The following is a 17963-nucleotide window of genomic DNA, read 5'->3' as shown; positions in this document are numbered from 1 at the left end:
AATGGTTAGGTTTTATACTTTTATACAGATATGCAAGAATGACAATACTTAAATAAAAGAAATATTTAAATAAACACAAAAGCACTAGAAATAAATCTGCTCTGATAATATCAAACAGTATCTTTATTCTAGTTTATATGTTTATGTGCAGATGGCGCTGCTAGTTAAATTTGTTAAAGTTTTAGTTCTCGTATACACGTAATGTTTCAAGTTGCTGTACAAAAATACAGATGGCGCTAACTCAAGAAAATTTTCAAAACAAACATTTTAGACATTTTAGTTCAAGTTTCTGTATAAAAATACAGATGGCGTTAACATACATTTTTTTTAAAAAAGGTAGTTACTGTACGCCGGAATTAGTAGTAATTTTGTTGAATGATGAGATTGTTGAATTAACTCAAAGATACTCGAACAAGTTTTAGTAAAAACATTTAACGAAAACGTCTCCGGCAAAACGTGTGACATGGGCCGTCATAGTTGGAGTGAACTGAATATTTTAGGTTACCGCTATCTGTAGGTCATAAAAAAATTCAATTCTTTTAATAGCTGATCCATGGTATTGTTAGCATATAGGTACGTAAAATCCTAGATGGCGTTTTACAAAAGGGACTTATAATTACCTAATGTCAAGATGTCAGATACATGATCATTGCCAGAGTCATCGGGTCTACACGTAGTGTTTTGTTTCCTCAGTGGGCTCAACTACGGATTCCAATGAGGGATTTTCCGCCTTATAAAACAGTTACTAAAAAAACGACTAAAGATGGCGCTAGTATACCTTTCATAGTCTTCATACTAACAGCACTGCATTTTATTTAGTTGGTTTTAATGACCGGCATCATTGGAATCTAGTCCTATTGAGACAACCCAAAAATCTTTGTTAGTTCCACATAATAATAGTACTTTAGTACTTGTTACCTATAAGTACTTAATAAAATTTAGCATCACATGCATGCGAGATAACTTTATCCGGTTGGTAGTTTACACCAGTAAATCACAATCCCCCAGTCCAAGTCACAAGGCCAGGGAAAGTGCAAAGGTCAGTCGGCTATAGGAGTCACACAAGTCCAAAATAATAGCCAACAGGGTAATTAGTCCAACCACTAGCTTTTCATTCACTTCCCATTTCTTTCGCTCGATAGATGGGTTGAAACTTCCAACATTTGACAGGTTTTCACCATTATAATTCAGACTACCATTTACACATCAAGGACTACCATGCATTAAAACATAACACCCGAGTTCGCGTTGTTCTATGCATAACAATTTACAACACAGAAATACCTACTTAATTATTTTATCACAATAATAACTAAAACGCGCTAACTATTTCAAATTTTTTAAAATATGAACCCTATGAAAGCTGTCAAATACATACATTTTAGATGTCATTCGTTAATTTTCGAGGGATTTACAACAAAGAAATGCAGAGATGATTAAGGTTTTACTACCGCCATCTATAATAATTTTGTTCTTTTTTTAATGATTTGTCGGAAAACCTCCCATACCAGATACCAATACCACTCCCATCCAAATCACCCTCAGTCCTCTCCAGTCATCTATGGTCCTCCCTGCTCCTGATGATTTCATTATCTTTGTCTTTCGTCATTGTTATCAACATTGTCAATGTCTTGGATGTCATCATGATGTCATAGTGATTTTTTAATTTCTGTGTATTTATTACAAATGTTATTATTGTTATTAAAATAATGCCCATCACGCTGTAAATCAAATAAGATTAGATTAACGACATTTAATCGTTACAAGTAAGTTAATAAATAATTTATTTAAGTACTTAGTGTGCTTTATGATATCAATTGAGTAAGTATATTAGCTTTTTTTCATTGGTAGGTACTTGAGCAGTGCCACAACTTGAGAGAGGCCTATTATATAATTTATTATAAGTGTTATTATGTTCATTGTTCAGCAGTGGTTGATTATGTAGGTACACTACGGGGAAACCAGGAGAGGTTTCACTAAACTAACTGTAACTGTAGTTAGGGTGCCCACTGCTAGATTATATATCTTTATTAATAACCGACTTCAAAAAAAGGAGGAGGTTCTGAATTCGTCGGGATCTTTTTTTTATACAGAACGAAGCTGATTATTAACACAAGAAGAGTCAATACTTTCCTACATGGAGCTCGACACAGCTCGTCAGGAGAAGTTGAACATACTTAGGAAACCGGCGGTGGTGGCGGTGAGTTGGTTAAACTTAAATGCGTTAAATTCGGGATTTAGTATTATTGGTCGGAGTAATTTTACTTCATGTAAGTACATATTTAAATAATAAGGTTTACTAGGTACTTACTTTATAGGTACTGCTACCTCCTACGACCACCCATGGCTGATGGCACAACCAGATGGTCACGGAACGGCAAGATTGAATCACATCCTCCAGAAAAAGAGTTTTCTATAATAATAATATTTTTGAGAATAATAGGTACTTATATCATATTTTATATGTGGCCTATTTTTCATCAAAGCTCGGTTAGATAATCAGCATCGGATGGGGCCTGACGGCAGCGTGCCACTGCGGTGAATATTATATTATAAGTATTCATTTCTTCGATTATATCAGTTTTAAACTTATACCTAAACTATTTTATTAAAACACTCGTAGCACTCGCGCCGCGCCGCTTAACCACTTCTAGTCGGCGAACCTAGAAGTTGCTCTGTAGCTTTTCAAACCTCAACTACCAAGTTTAAAATTTAATTCCTTTAAAGATTATAATTTACAGGAGGATCTGACTAGGGCCAGACGTGTGGCTGAACTAGAACGAATCCAACGGGAAAAACTGGAGAAGAAAGTGAACGAACTCGAAGACAAGTTGAATAGCATTTGCTCGGCTGAGCCAGTTGCTGAGAGTAAGGTAAGAACGAAGAAGAACAATTGTTGGTACTTACGGCAGGTATAAAGACTAACCCCCTTATTCATAGAAAAGTTACAATACGTTTTAACTAATAAACTGTTTTGTCCCTCTCTGTCAAGAAACAAATTGTTCTTTGTCGGAGAGGGACAAAACAGTTTATTAGTTAAAACGTATTGTAACTTCTCTATGAATAAGGGGGTATAAAGGCATATCCTTAGTTTTAAAAATGATACCACAACGACACAGTAGATATCTTTGAAATACGAGAACATAGTTAAGCATATTATGATCGTCCCAATAGGATTAAAGTGTGTGCACAGTGCAAAGTATGTATATTATGTAGGTATTCGGTAACTATCAATAACGAGGTATCAGATGGTATTACGTTCCTACCTTTCCTATAGCTTCAGTTTCACTTTACAGGAACAACGCAAATTGGAAGCGGAAAACTCATCACTGAAATCTCAGATCAGAGACTTGAAAGATGAGATAGAGGAACTCAAACTAAATGCAGAGCAGCTTCAAGATTATAGAAATAAGGTAGCTTAGCTACGTAGCTAATACTGAAGTACATAGATTGGAAAAAAATAAAAGTAGTATACACAGCAAGGCATAGTGATGATCATAGTGCTGTGTTTGTAGCGCATAGTATCACAAAGTTTGGATGCCACCACTACTCATCACCAGTCCATTGCTAGATGAAGGCATATCCCAAAGCAAAAAGCACCCCACTCCAGAACACGTTTACCCCATCGGTTATCAGTTCTTCAATAAATGTAAACCAATCATCACCTTATTTCCAGTACCTCCAAGCCCAACAAGAAGCCATGGAGTACAAGAGACAGCTGGAAGTACTCGACTACGACAACCGACAAGTCTCGGAACAAGTACAAATTGAAATACAAAAAATGAAGGTTCCTATTAATAATAACTATTTTTGCATATCACGCCCACGACGCCTTTATTATAATTTATAATTATAACAGGATGTAAAAACACTATGGTGTCGGGAACTGAATTAATTATTTAATACTTAAGTAGTAGGTAAGTACTTGGAAAAGTGATCAAGCGTGATGAAAAGTGGTTTGATTGAGTTTCCGGGTGCGATATTTTTACATCCTGTAGTGCTTTTTTTTTGTAGGCATGCAAAAAAACAATAAGTAAAAAAAAACAAAATTGTGGAATCGCCGAAATTCATCATGTCTTCCTAAACATCTCCGTAAAAGTAGTTATACAGATATCTTAGTTTACTCAATACGGCTCAACCCGATACGGCCCTAACTCAGTCGCCTTCAAATAGTTTATCTACTGAGGACGCAGTTTTAACTAAGGTTAAAACCCGAGTTAACCCTTTATAAGGCTCTGGGTCACATTATGACCATCATATTTTGAGCTTTATACTTTACATGGACTTGACTTTACTCTGCCTGACAAATAAATAAATAAATTATGTGGTGACATCTCACACACGGCCATCCGACCCGAAACTAGGCAGAGTCTGTGATATGGGTGTCGGACAGCTGATATATCTACACAAATACATAATAATATATAGATACATATTAAATAGATAAACGACAACCAGGCAAACACTAATGCTCATCGCACAGATATTTGCCCTGGGCGGGATTCGAACCAGCTTCCCCAAGCTTGAGAAGCAGCTTCACTACCGATACCGTTCCGGCAACGGTGCCGTCAAAATAAAGGGTTAACTATATCGTATCAAAACCACGATTCCAGATGCAATTCCAAGAGAAACTGATGGAGCTGTCACCGCTTCCGGACCTCCTGAAGAACGCTCAGATCCAGCTGCAGGAGGCCAAGCAGCTCCAAGACCTGGCTGAAGACAGCTCCCGCCAGCTCTCCGCCGAGCTGCAGAGAGTTAATGAGAAGGTAGGATATTGTGGAACAAAGCAAAGGTTGGATAGCGAGATAGGATTTAAAGTCGGTTCACACATACGAGTGAAGTGACAGTGCCGGAACTGAGACCAAAATTTGATAAAAATAATTACACTGAAATGGCTAATATGCCGGTTGCCGTCAGTTTTCTCACCTGAAAATGTCAAATTAAACAGCAATTAAATAAGTATATAGACAGCAGCTGTGAGTCCACAGTTAAGTTCTGCTTAGATTTACTCAAATGATATAAGTAAAGTGGAGATTAGAATCCTGTGACAAATAACATATTATACATATCGGGGGTTCCGCTCATCTGGCATAATCTTTATTGACCAAAACTCATTTCGCATAACTCGTATGTCTAAAATTTTTTGGCCGAACCATCACTTTGCCAAGACTTATGTGGCATAAGGCTCGTTTCGTCTAAAACTCTTTAGGCACAATCTTTAAACACCTAAGTTTCGTTTGCTCAAATTTATGTTCGTCTATACCTATGTATAATCTTGTTTCTCCTAATGTTATCTTAATAAACAATATATTAAGTATGTAGTAAATGTACAAATTGTGGTATTTTTCTCCTACATCCCGAAAATCACGATATTGTATGATCAAAAAATCGAAAGTTAACGACCAATATAATTATTACAAACCCCATGTGATCGAAACCTAAAAATAGGTGCGACGACGAGCAAAGCGAGGAGGAGCGTGTTAGGTGCACATGTTCATCAAAACCAAAGCGGAGCGCAGCGAAGCGGAGCGGAGCGTTTTCCAAACAGCGGATACAATACAAGGCACCAGTTTGCGCTTTGTAGGGAGACGCTCCGTCAAAGTTAAAGCCAAACGAATATTATTACTTTGTATAAACCTATGCCATAGCATTATTAGGCTATTCAAGATTTGGCCATAAAATTATTAGGCTAAACAATGTTATGCGAAATAACTTTTTACTAATCGAGATTTATGCCATACGATTTTCGGCGTAACGAGACTTTGACCAAACGTTACTATGCAATACGAGATTAGGCAAAAAAATCTTATGCCAAAAAAGGTAGAACCACATATCGGACATAGGTTAGGGTTAAATAAATCTAATCAGAGGAGACATGTAAATTTTCTCAAGATACTAGGTATAACCATAGAATAACGAGTATACTAGTATGTATTTATATTCTATCGTTTAACAGTGATATTTGTATTTTTCAGCTTATTATCGCTATAAATAATTACACACATGAAAAGGCCGAGAAGCATCAAATTTTGGAGGAAAATAAAACTCTTACTGCTGAACTCGAAGAGAAGGAAAACGAAATTGTCCAGTTAAATAAACTTATTGAGGAGTCTAAGTGAGTTAATTCTCTGTTCTGTAGTGATACTTAGCTTGTATCCTGAAATTAGTTTTGCTTGTCCCCGGTGCATATGTCCGTTACTATAGATGCGTATGTCTGGTGTGCGTGCATAGCCGCATCCACTTTTAGGAAGATTCATGTAATTTATGGGTCATCCTTCAGCCAAATCCAAGACACGAGACCAAACTATACTGGTCCGGAATTAAACCCAGGCTTTTATGGCTTTAGTCAGCATACTAAGTGCTGCACCGTTTATATGCGTCCAAATATAATGCTCAATAAAATTATTTTTGTGATAACAATAGTGTAGCAAGTGAGAGACCTCTAATATACTAATAATCATTATGGCTAGTTAGAATAAAGTCTTTCAAGTTTAGATACTGAAGTTTACAAACATTTTCAATACAACCAATAATTTACACAGTTGAAACAAACATCCAACAGATACACAATCACTCGTCTTGAAGAGAGACTCAGTAACCTCGACCAAAGGTTCCGGGAGAAGTCGAGTGAAGTCAACCAAGTAATGCGGGATCTGGAGGACTTGAAGAGCGAGAGTCACCGTTCACTGCTGCGGTCCAAGGAACGCTCGGAGACGACACGACGACAGCTGCAAGCCCAGGTGTCGGAGCTGGAGAGACAGCTCTCGGAGAGCCGGGCGCAGTGTCGGGCCAGCCAGAGGGAGAGAGATGAGGTTAGGACTGTGATAGTCTTATTTTTACCATATTGATGACAGCTATAAAGAGTGTTGCGAAATAGGGTCACTCAGGGTCTCATTTTGAGCAAATTTTGTTCTATAACTGTAGAAAATTTGCTAAAAAAATCTGTATGTAGATATTTTCTTGGTCATTGTCACATTTAAAAAGAGCGAGAGTCACCGTTCACTGGTGTGGTCGAAGGAACGCTCGGAGACGATACGACGACAGCTGCAAGCCCAGGTGTCGGAGCTGGAGAGACATCTCTCGGAGAGTCGGGCGCAGTGTCGGGCGAGCCAGAGAGAGAGAGGGATGAGGTTAGGACATTCGCTGTCTTATTTTTAGAGAGAGGGATGAGGTTAGGACAGTCATAGTCTTATTTTTACCATATTGATGACTGCTATACAGTGTCATTCTGGGCAACTTTTGTAATATGGCTTTAGAAAAATCTGTACATAGAAATTTTCTATCTATCATCAATCGATCGTCCGAAACTCACTATAATGATCTCATCAAGCATAAATAGTCGAAAATGCAGAACTCTCTGTGTATCATGTAGCGTTTTAATCCCTAAACTAACTATTCTATTATTGTAGAATGTACATATTATTCTCGTGCTGGACAAAGTTTTTTTACTACAGTAATTTTTTTTTGCCCTTTCCTCTTTTCTTATGTATAATTTCTCTCCTCCGAGGTAGTCTGGAAGAAATTAAGTACTCTTAGTAATAAGTCCGCCAATTGTACCGTCTATGTTGTGCATTTCCTGTTGTAATTTCTGTGTTTAGATAAAGAATTATCTATCTAGTGCTACAAAAATTTACAATTTCTTTTCGTAATGTGCCCTAGAAATTCCGTAACTAAAAGTAAATGCTATGAAACTGTCAACAGGCCCGACAGCGGATACTGATGCAGGTCAACAACCTGAAGGAGAATTACGACTTAGTCGAGATCAGACTTCGTACCCTTCAGCAGGAAGTCACATCTCTGAAGACCAACTACTCCAGCATCATGCTGGATGATGAAGAGAACCCTGCGATTTCTCTGTACCGCGAGTCGTGATGGTGGATCGCAACGATTTATTAGTTAGTCTTTATTTTGTACGTTTATGTTGTATTTTCGTTTTATTGTGGTTTAATAAAAAGCTTTGTCCTTGGTACTTGGTTATTTTAATTTTTTAAAAATGTTGTTAAATCATGTTGCTACTAGTACAGTATTCAAACATCCGATGAGATTATAGGTATACATTAGATTCTATAAAGCAAGAGCCTTTTATAACATAATTTTGATGAATGTATAAGTGCTGTTCTTTTTATGTACTTAAACTCTACTATCAAATGAATACCGCCATTATAGTTTTACTTCCTACGTGCACCACTTGTTAATTCTTCTTTGTCCATTCAGTCACCAAAACTACAAATGTTTCAGGGCCTCGTATAGACGTGACTACCTTTACTCCGCTAAAGTCTTTCAGTCACTCATACCGAGTGCCCTTGTCTGATTCAATGATTCGTTATAATGTCAACGTACCTACACGAGCAACCTTTTTGCGAGTCCAACTATCTGTACTCGTACCTACTCCATATAACGTTTTTTTGTCTCAATTGCTCCCATTCCGTCGCAACCTGTTTTGACCTTAATAACAGGTTTTATTCCAAGTCTTTGTTTGCTATGTTTTATTTAGCCAATCAATTTGATATCTGTGTTTTATGGCATGTGTAATTGTGTATAGTGGTCGTTACGTGTTTGTAAGTACCTACCTACTAGATATACCAGAGTGTGTACCTTATCTACAAAAGTGGACACAGGTCGTAGATTTTTTTAATGACCAAACTTCTAATAATTATTCGAGGTAATTAATAAACAAACATATAGGTACTTTTGCTAATACAAAAAGTTCAAAATTCGAAATGATGTTATGAGTAATCCTTTTTTGGATGATGTCCTTTTTTAGACAGCCTTTTTATTAATGTTCAGTGCTTTTGTTTATAGTTCAAGTGGCAATAACTAGGTAATTAACAATTTAACAATTTCATTGTATAGTAGGTACCTATACACTGTAAACAAAGGCCAAGATTTCTATGCTGAAAAAGGGAATAAAATTTAACATTTGTCTTATCTTATATTCACCTACCTATGAAATTCCATGCAATTTAATTTTATTCTTAATCGGTATAATTTAATTCACTTCCGCATTAATCAGAGTCGTTTACCTTAAAAGTATTTATTAATTCAAAACCAGCATGTGTCGATCTGTTGGTTTGTCACGTCGCTTCAATCCATAATATAAACTTTAAAATCATTAGATAAGGTACACAAAACTTTTAAAGTTAAAATTTGAAGAGTACTAAATCATTTTTGTACCCAATTATTTGAACCAGTTATGTAAACCTGGCTATTGAAGTGGTTTAATTTATGTTCTATCTATGTACATAATACAGTTATTTAAATATATCGTTATTGAAGGCCATTGCTATTATTCATCAAAGTAACTTTACTGTATTGAACCTACTTTATGAAATAACCAAGCCAGTCTAATTTTAAATATTTTTACTTCGACTGACTTCAACCATAAATAAGCCACAATAATACGTTGCAGTCTAAATTGAGGTAGTAGGTCATACCGATAGACATAATACCTTCAGAATTGGAGACTCGAAATATTAAAATATTGCGAATTTGATTAGTAGCCGAGCGATGATACTCCCTGGAGACGCGGGGGCGCAAATCTCATTACGGGCAGGTGGATGGCGGCCTTCAATATCTGCCATTTCTACCTTCAATATCATTCTAAAAGCTCCAATTGACTACGCAGTACAAGGCGGTTAAATAAAAGAGTCAAGTTTTGCTCAAACACAATTTATTAGGTTCGATTTTTTTAAATATTCTTTTTGGGTGCTCCATTTTTTGTTTCTTTTCTTTTTTATATTATATTTAAATTATAAATTAATACTAAATGTTTGTAGGACTGTCGAGATGCGCACAGCCTCCGTGAATGGGCAATCGGGAGCTCTGTGCACATCCGAAACCGGGCTGCAGCTCGGCTAAATAAATAATACAATACAAGGTACATATAAAAAAAAGGAATTCAACGAAAAAAAATACTTAGTTACCATCTGATGGTTTTCACTCTCGCACTCACGCTCCACAAATATCGACAACAGTCTTATCCGCTATAAATATCACTAGCTATACAGAAGGCGGCGAGGCCGCGTGCACTGAAGAATAGGTAGGGGTTTGGGGTCGGGGCGGTTCACTCGAAGTGGGAGCCCTTGAGCTTCTTGACGGCGTTGGTGAGGTGGAGCATCTCGGTGTTGAGCTGAGAGATGAGGGTCTCGAGCTGCTCCACGGAGTCCAGGACCTCCACTCGCTCCGTGTGCGGGTTGAAGCGCACCTCGAACGGCCGAGACATGGTCGACACCCAGCGTCTGCAACAAACAAACATCCCATTAGCTTATGTATGTCGGTTTTGAGAAAGGGACATTTAGGGAAAAGAGCAATTTAAGGAAGGGTCATTTTGGAAAGGAACATTATTGACCTAAAGGTATTTGACCAATAGCAGAATCCTAAACTCTAGTCTAGAGAGTACTACTCCTCATAACGCCATGGGAAACACATGAAGATCTAGGTAGTAATTACCTGAATTTGTCTTTGGCATCTTCGAAGCTCTCAGCGACGTAGTAGATGGGCTGGTACTCCTGGTCCTGGTAGGGCTGCACGGAGGTGGACGCGGGCTCGAAGGACCTCAGCTCGGGCTTGTCGCTCAAAGCGTGCAGAAGCTCCCCGATGGAAGACAGGAGAGCGGCACCGTAAGCCTTCAGTTGCTGGTTCTCCTTGCAGAGACCAAACTCCACCGTGAACCAGTACACCTGGAGGAGAAGCAATCGTTTTGAGTATCAATGAGGCACTACTTTAAACTTTAAGTCTTAATATAGAGCAACAAATAAACAAATAATTAATAGTGAATGGTGGTGGTGAAAGAGACTTACGGTAGACAGTTTTTCGATTTCAGCGTCAGAAGCTCCCAGGGAAGCGAGACCGATCTCCTGAGAGAACTGGGCGAAGCTGGCGTCGGCCAACAGAGGGATGTGGCCGAGGAGTTCGTGGATGCAGTCACTGGAAACAACAAACAACGTTAAAATCCATGATTGTGCATGGTTAGAAAAAAAGGATAGTTTTTCCTAGATTTATTCAACTCAATTTATCATATGGCCATCTCTAGTTATCAAAACCCAATTTTGAACTTTTAGTCGTAGGAATCGACTAACAATGTTATGTAGTTCAAATTGAAGCTTCTGTAACTAATGTTTTAATTAAATAGAGATTCACTTTGAAACACCAAAGTTTTGTCTGAATTTTCCGAAGCGGGTCTAACTCGATGCCGTCACCATTTAAACGGGCCTCTAACTGAGTTATAGTTTCATCACGGGCAACTAGCCTCCGCCCGGTCTGCCAATTTCAGCTAAAATCTTACTTTACGACATCATGAAAGAGCTTATTTCAATAACCAACTTTAAAATGACAATAAATTATCTCATTAGCGTCGTAATAAAATTAAAATTTGACGAGATCAATTAACACAACGACTGACAAGGACACGTTGCATAACATTTCCGTAAAATTCACAAGGTAACTCAGATATCGGTTCTAAATAATAATATAGCGTAATCAAAGTCAGCGTGTTTAGTCGTAGTTCTAGCCATAACCTGTTGAAGTTTGAAAGAAGATGGATAGTAAAGGTACTTACGGCTCGGGGGTGTGGAAGGGCGAGTTGTTGTGGCGCACGTACTGCGTGGACTGGAACACGCGGAAGGCGAGCGAGGCGAGGAAGTCGCGCGCCGTGAGCAGGCCGGCGGCCGGGCGCAGCGTGAAGCCCGTGTGCTTGCGCAGGAAGTTGCTCACTTCCTCCAGCTGCGGGATGCGGTGAGGCACGAAGATGTCGTCCCCCTGCAGCTTGCTGAACGCCGCCTTGTACTCCCGGCACGCGTGCTTGGGCATCAGGTCCAGCACCGTGTTGAACACGCGCGACCACGTGTTGTTCTCCGTCTCCGTGTACACGATGTGCGGGATCGGGTCGCCGTACTTGTAGCCGAAGGCGATCTCGGCGATGGTCTTCCTGCGCGCGCGGTATTCCTTGTCCGCGAAGCCGGGGTGGTTCATGTCGAGCTCGGGCTCGTACTTGGTCATGAGGTGGTTGCAGTTGTCGAGGTCGGAAGCGTGGCGCGGGAACCACGGGGTCTTGCTGGAGACGTTGTCGGAGATGAGGTCGACGCCGGCGAAGGCGGTGGACTGGCGGAGAGATCGGATGAGTTGGAGCAGGTTGCCGCGGGACATGCTCACTTTGATGAGAGCATCGAACTGGATGTCGTTGGCGTTGGAGGGGCGGGTCTCGAGGTGTTGAACGCAGCCCTTGTAGTTGTCGATGGTCTTGAGGATGCGCGCGAGCGAGCCCATGCCGTCGCGCAGGCGCAGAAGCAAAGCCGCTTGTTGCAGCGCCTGCTCGGCCTCCGGGGACTCGCTGGCGGAGTTCTGCAAGATCACCTCCTCCTCGGTCAAGGTGTAATCTGCAACATCACAAAGAGGTTCAACGAAATTCCTCGCAGTCCGTGACCGCTGCAAGTTCAGCGCAATAAACTCGCTAATAATGAATGATTCACTGATTGCGTGTGAGTAAACGGTAAAATATACTAACCATCATCTGCATTTCCGTCTATTCCACCGACCTCCGCATCGGCTATAGAGAAAAGAAAAGAAAAAAAAATAAGAACCAAAATTTAAAAACAAATAATACAAACAAAATAAGTCAAAGAAAAAAAAACAATTACCGAGTTGACCATCTTTAGTGTCGTCCTGCTGAGTGCCCACCTCAACAGTTGGAGTGACAGCGCCGGTGCCAATCAGGACATCGTCTTGGATAAGTTCGGAATCCAAGCCAGAGTCTACATGAGAAAAGAAAGAAATAATAAGGACATGAAAAAAAAACAAATGAAATAAAAATATAAAACAAAGAAAGAAAACAAGAAAATTCAACAAAAGAAGGTCGGTATGGTAAAAAATGGTGGTACAAACCATTGGCGCGGGCGCGGGCCTCCTCCAAAACGCTTTGCTTGGTCTGCTTGACTACCAGGGTCTCGAAGCGAGCGTCGTCCACCAGCGAGCGGCGGCGAGACGGGTACCCGTTCTGTTGACAACCACACCACAATCAATATCGATAAGCTCATCTTCTCTGTTGTTGTATGTAAATTATTATTCAACCAGTTTCATTAGCATAATATGATGAATTACTATTGATAAGAAGTATGTTATGCAATAAGCAAATTAAGATTGACTTTCAATAATCCCCGAAAGGATAATCAAAGAGTGCACGTGTAACGCTTTTCCGATAAGTGATAAACGGATAAAGTACAAAAATATAGGTCAGCTCTCCATTGAATTTGATCCCAACATAAAAGAACGGACTGTGCTAAAAATAGCTTGATCTCCTAAAACCTTATAAATATAAAGCGGTCACATCGCATTATATTTCATGTGCGAGCAGGAATTGCTTTTACGAAGTTTCTAAGCTTATTTCCTCGGGGTAAAGTGCTTCCATTATTCTCTCCGCGACGGAAACGCCATCTCGCAATGGAAATCCTTCAAAGGAGCACGAACTTTCTATCCGAGTGGGCCCGGATGTAGGCAATTACAGTGCGGACTGCAGCTCCCCAGTACCACTACTCGCTCTATTGTGCCAAGAACGTAGGTATAAATGTCATGAAATTTCAGTCGCAATTATGAAGCTATACATCAAACTGTTGCGGTAGCGGAGTCCGTAAAAGATGATTGCATCTGTCTAGAAGCCGTATCGATTTAACATCGTAGTATGATTTATTGGTGTAAGTTCGCCACAAGTAATCCCCTCTTGGGTCGTTCAGGCGGTGGCTGATCGTTCAGTGGAGTGCAGTAGCGCGACACTCGAGCGTTGCGCGGGCGTCGTTCCGAGACCAAGCATTTTCCACTAGAGCGGCCGCGCGCACTCTAACTGTGTCAAGGGTTGTGCTAATCACTCGCGATTGTTACTGGACCCTGAAATGCATTTTTGTACGAGAATCATAAAAAATACTCTTCTTTTGTCTAATCTAACGAAGCTACGATTTAATAGCGCGTCATTGACTTTTATATTGTTCTCGTGACTGGCGTTCTTCCTGCAATTCAATTAACCGATTCCAAACAAAAAAATGCAGGACACAAATTAAATTTGCACTCGTGTGTCCGTGAACTGTCACGTCGAGATCACGGGCGCCGAGTCATTGTTAAGTTTTAAAGGTTCGCCTAACTGGAGCAGGATTCAGAATCCGGTTGATAGCCTTGGTGGTGGAGTGGCCACTCGGCCGCTCCAATCTGCGGCGGGTAATTAAACGCGGCGCGAGGCCGAGCACCCGGCAGCGCGCTCCGCACCCGCCCCGCGCCGCTAACACCACCGACTCAATGCTATGTACACACACACGCCTACTACACTCACTACTGAAGCGATTAATCAGTAATGACCACGTTAATCTGATACCCTTGAAAATATATTTCATTGCTCGTCTAGGTTCTCGCGATTAATTTCAATGAGATGAAAATGCACGGTCTAATGACTGGGTCACCATGTGGAATACGCCACAGAGGCTTGACGCTTACGTTGATTGATCGCCGATAGCCACTCCGCTGTACACCGTACGCGTAGCAATTAATTGAAGTCGCATATAATATAATATCATAACCAGCGGTTATACCTATGACGAGTGAGGTTTGCCCGGAGTAACCAATTAAGAATCCCCTACGGTCTAATGTCATTAGTGACTAATGAGTCGCACTCATTCAGATTTACCGAATTGGAATACTTCCCATGTTATGTAATGTATAAGATCAGTGAACGGTATAATAGTAGAGATCAGGGACATACCGGCCGCGGTGGCTGAGTGACCCCGAGAGGATCACTGCACGGTCAAGAACACTTCTTGGTGACCTCCAAATTGTAGTAAACAGTTAAAAACCACTTTGACTTTGCGTGATGATTAGGATTATTATGTTATAAAATTTAACCGGAATGAGGTCGCTATTTTACAAGGAATATCAAAAAGAGGAAAACATTAGTTTAAAGCACATGCGAATTTAAAGTTGGAGGTTTATCTATTAGGCGATGTTAAATTAGCCATAACTTGATGAGTACATTTTTTGTTATCTAATAATGAGCGTGGGTCGTCCCGCGCCGCCGCCGCCGGTCGCTGCGGCGACGCTCTTGATACACAGCTTTGTCGGTCAAGTATACACCGACCCAATGACCATTAATGCGCATGCTTACTTATTACTACAAATGCGGTAATTGAAAACTACACATTGGATTGTCGCAAGGCAGCAACCGACATCGCAGAGCATTCTTAGAAAATAAATCGCAGAGGCTTAGACAAACGATAATAATGGCAGTAACTCGATAAATGCGAACAATTACAGCTACAAACATGAATGAATGTAATCATGTAATAATTACAAACGGAATTTTTCTGTTTTGTAACAATAAGAATAGTCAGATGGCAGCGCGTTGCGGTGTTCACACATGAGCCAGTTTCGTCGGTGAATCTTGTCAACAATGATTTTTGTTTTGATGAAATTCTTGTTTTCTGGTATTACGCAAGGTGTCACACGATGAGAAAGTAAGGTATCTGCGACACTCGAGAGTTAATTGTGATTACACCTGGGACAATACGAGGCCGAGCCTGCAGCCCCAACCGTGGCTCGTCCGCATTTAGCGAAAGATCAGTGAAAACATTTACCATCTTATTATAATCACATATTGTCGAGGTGTTTGGGCACATATCTTTGACATTTACTTTCACACGATTTCACGAACTTGTTAACATTATTTTGAGATTGAGCTTTTTTAATTACGGGTCCTAAGTAATTCGATGATTTCCAGAATAAAGGTTACATTATTCAATCTCCACGACTCTATAAGTGCTTTAGTGTTATGTGACCCGGAAACTTTATATTTGGAAGTCCGTGAATGCCCTTCAAAGCCGTAAATACCGTGAATTGAGCGAGGATTTTCCGATAGAGCTTTGTGATTTCCCGGTGGCAGACACCTAGCCAGGCAGCACTGGTACTCTAGTGTAGGATGATAAATAACTCTGCCTAGGTACGTTGAGGTGATTATGTTAATGTGAGTATTAAGCTGAGTTGTAAGTGGTATCGAACTACTTGGAGGCAACGGTGTCCATTGTTTACGTTTGCATGTACAAGGCCGGAGGTGATTGGAGAAGTAGCATCTAGGTGATGGCGATTAGTGGAGATGACGTGCAATATACCGGCGACGCAGAGGTCACTCGGGGTGTCACGAACTCATACCTAATAGTCCCACCCGCCCTTCCAGAAGGTTCTACGCAAGACGCTTTGTTGCTGCACAATTTACGCGTTGCTCATACAATGGGACTTTACAATTTTATATTTTTTACTGACAAGTAGGTACTGCATATTAATCACAGGCCCGGTGATAATTGCCATACTAACTACATATTTTTAACTATGTTGGTTGTTGTCGAAGAACTAATCTGTGCCCGTAAATACATAAATTAGCATTATCTTCTTGCATTGTATCATAAAGTTAGTACTGAGATGAGTAATTAGTTTTTTTACAGCCTCTTGTAATTTGTTATTATTTTATTGATGGAGGTAATTTAATTATGGAATTCTACCTACGCGTTTTAAAAGTTAACACTGAAGATTGTGAGTAGATTTACGAACTGTAACTGATATTTACACACTTTACTGCGGCAACAGGTGTTTCATCGGAAGTAAATAAAGTTTTGTTGATATTTTGGTTTTCGTTAGGTACAGTATTTATCAACATAAAAATGATTGAAAGGTTTTCAAATTATACCCTATTTATGTGATAACGAGCTTTTAGAATATCTACCTATATTTTATTTAATTTTGAAATTATTGGATTATTTTTTAATCGAAGATCTAAATAGATCCCTGGTAAACTTTGCAATTTCTACTGTATGGTGCAACGTAAAGGGTTCTATAAGAAAAACTGCACAGTTGCACAATGATAAATAAAGTTTTGCAATAGGAGAGCTTTTCACAGGATCTTTAAACATAAGAAAGTACTACATGTTTTTGTAACTGAATTAATATTTTACGTTATAAGTAATTCATCATATTATAGCTAAATGCTGGTAGTTAGATAAACAAACAATAAACAGTACAGAAGAACCACTGACTGGCTGCAAATACCCGGTAAAAGTTTCAGAAACTTTCCGCAAAAGTTTCTTTGCAGTTTTAAAATTAATTTTCAGGAATTTATAGCTCAGAACTTTTGAAAAATACTTTTTATTTAATTCTAGACTCATTGACTTATTTTAATAATTTTGTGCAATAGTGTATTGTTGTTATTCGTTTATCTAGGGGGTGTGCAGGGTATGCCAGGTGGTAGCTCACCTCGATGCTGTAGGACTTCTTGATGGCGAACATCTCGCGGTTCTTCTGGGCTGCTGCTACTGCTGCCATGTCTGCTGATCACACCACTGGTTTCCTGGTATCTTGTGCCTGAACACGGGGTTCACTGCGCGTTTAGCTAGCGTACGTCTGCGGAGCTGGTCTCGACCACGGGCTGATTGCCTGTCTGTCTACGACTTGAGCTGTCGTATTACAGTAGCTAACTAAACTTTGCGATTGCAAACAGACCAATGCATAATGTTGGAACGTAAGAACAGTTTAAATAGTGTTAGGCGCGCCTCCCACCCCCGGTGCCTTTCGTCGCGCCGCGCGTGCGTCATGGCGAGACCGAGCGCGGACTTTCCATCCTGCCTGGTCCTGCCGCCGCCGCCGCCTCGGGGACTCCGCCACCCGAAAACTACGCACTTCATGCAGCACCTTTGTTCACATAATCTATATAAGCTGTTAAACCAAAACACACAGAAATTATGTGAAAAAAAAACAAACAATGTTTTGTTTTCTGCGCGTCTGGCTTTTGTGTTGCATTCTGTGTTTTAGTTAGCGCGTCTTTTAAGTTTTTCTTGTGGTCTTGTTACCTAGTTTGAAAATAATTGTTACCCGGTTTAATTTTAGTGCTTCTTCTAGCCGGTGGTTAAGTTTTAATTTTAACTCTTGACAGGCTGTGAATGAGACAC

General features: G+C 40.0%; 2 protein-coding genes across 2 annotated transcripts; one reads left to right on the top strand and one right to left on the bottom strand.

Moving 5' to 3' along the window:
• The first annotated feature begins 1608 nt into the window (after positions 1 to 1608).
• On the top strand, positions 1609 to 7969 carry LOC105380540 (interaptin). The gene is made up of 9 exons (XM_011550118.3): positions 1609 to 1766; positions 2094 to 2200; positions 2742 to 2873; positions 3297 to 3413; positions 3677 to 3787; positions 4614 to 4766; positions 5976 to 6115; positions 6563 to 6812; positions 7702 to 7969. Exons 2-9 carry the CDS (start codon positions 2138 to 2140, stop codon positions 7870 to 7872), a joined length of 1137 nt encoding a protein of 378 aa, XP_011548420.3. The 5' UTR covers positions 1609 to 1766; positions 2094 to 2137; the 3' UTR covers positions 7873 to 7969.
• A 2094-nt stretch (positions 7970 to 10063) lies between these two features.
• On the bottom strand, positions 10064 to 17340 carry Th (tyrosine hydroxylase). The gene is given in 8 exon segments (NM_001305520.1): positions 10064 to 10238; positions 10450 to 10679; positions 10800 to 10926; positions 11558 to 12374; positions 12503 to 12544; positions 12636 to 12749; positions 12880 to 12991; positions 17272 to 17340. Coding segments are annotated over 8 exon segments (1686 nt in total).
• Between the last annotated feature and the right edge of the window lie 623 nt (positions 17341 to 17963).

The sequence above is a fragment of the Plutella xylostella genome, chromosome Z (genome assembly GCF_932276165.1).
Source record: "Plutella xylostella chromosome Z, ilPluXylo3.1, whole genome shotgun sequence".
In the NCBI taxonomy this organism is placed as follows: Eukaryota; Metazoa; Arthropoda; class Insecta; order Lepidoptera; family Plutellidae; genus Plutella; species Plutella xylostella.
The sequence above is the reverse complement of the archived record's forward strand: the minus strand, read 5'-3'. Positions and strand labels throughout refer to the sequence as shown.

Bases quoted from the DNA above. Each gene is read 5' to 3' on its own strand.
- LOC105380540 (XM_011550118.3), top strand. From the start codon at position 2,138: ATGGAGCTCGACACAGCTCGTCAGGAGAAGTTGAACATACTTAGGAAA. The intron at 2,874-3,296 runs GTAAGAACGAAG...TTCACTTTACAG, and splicing joins AGCCAGTTGCTGAGAGTAAG to GAACAACGCAAATTGGAAGC. The intron at 6,813-7,701 runs GTTAGGACTGTG...AACTGTCAACAG, and splicing joins GCCAGAGGGAGAGAGATGAG to GCCCGACAGCGGATACTGAT.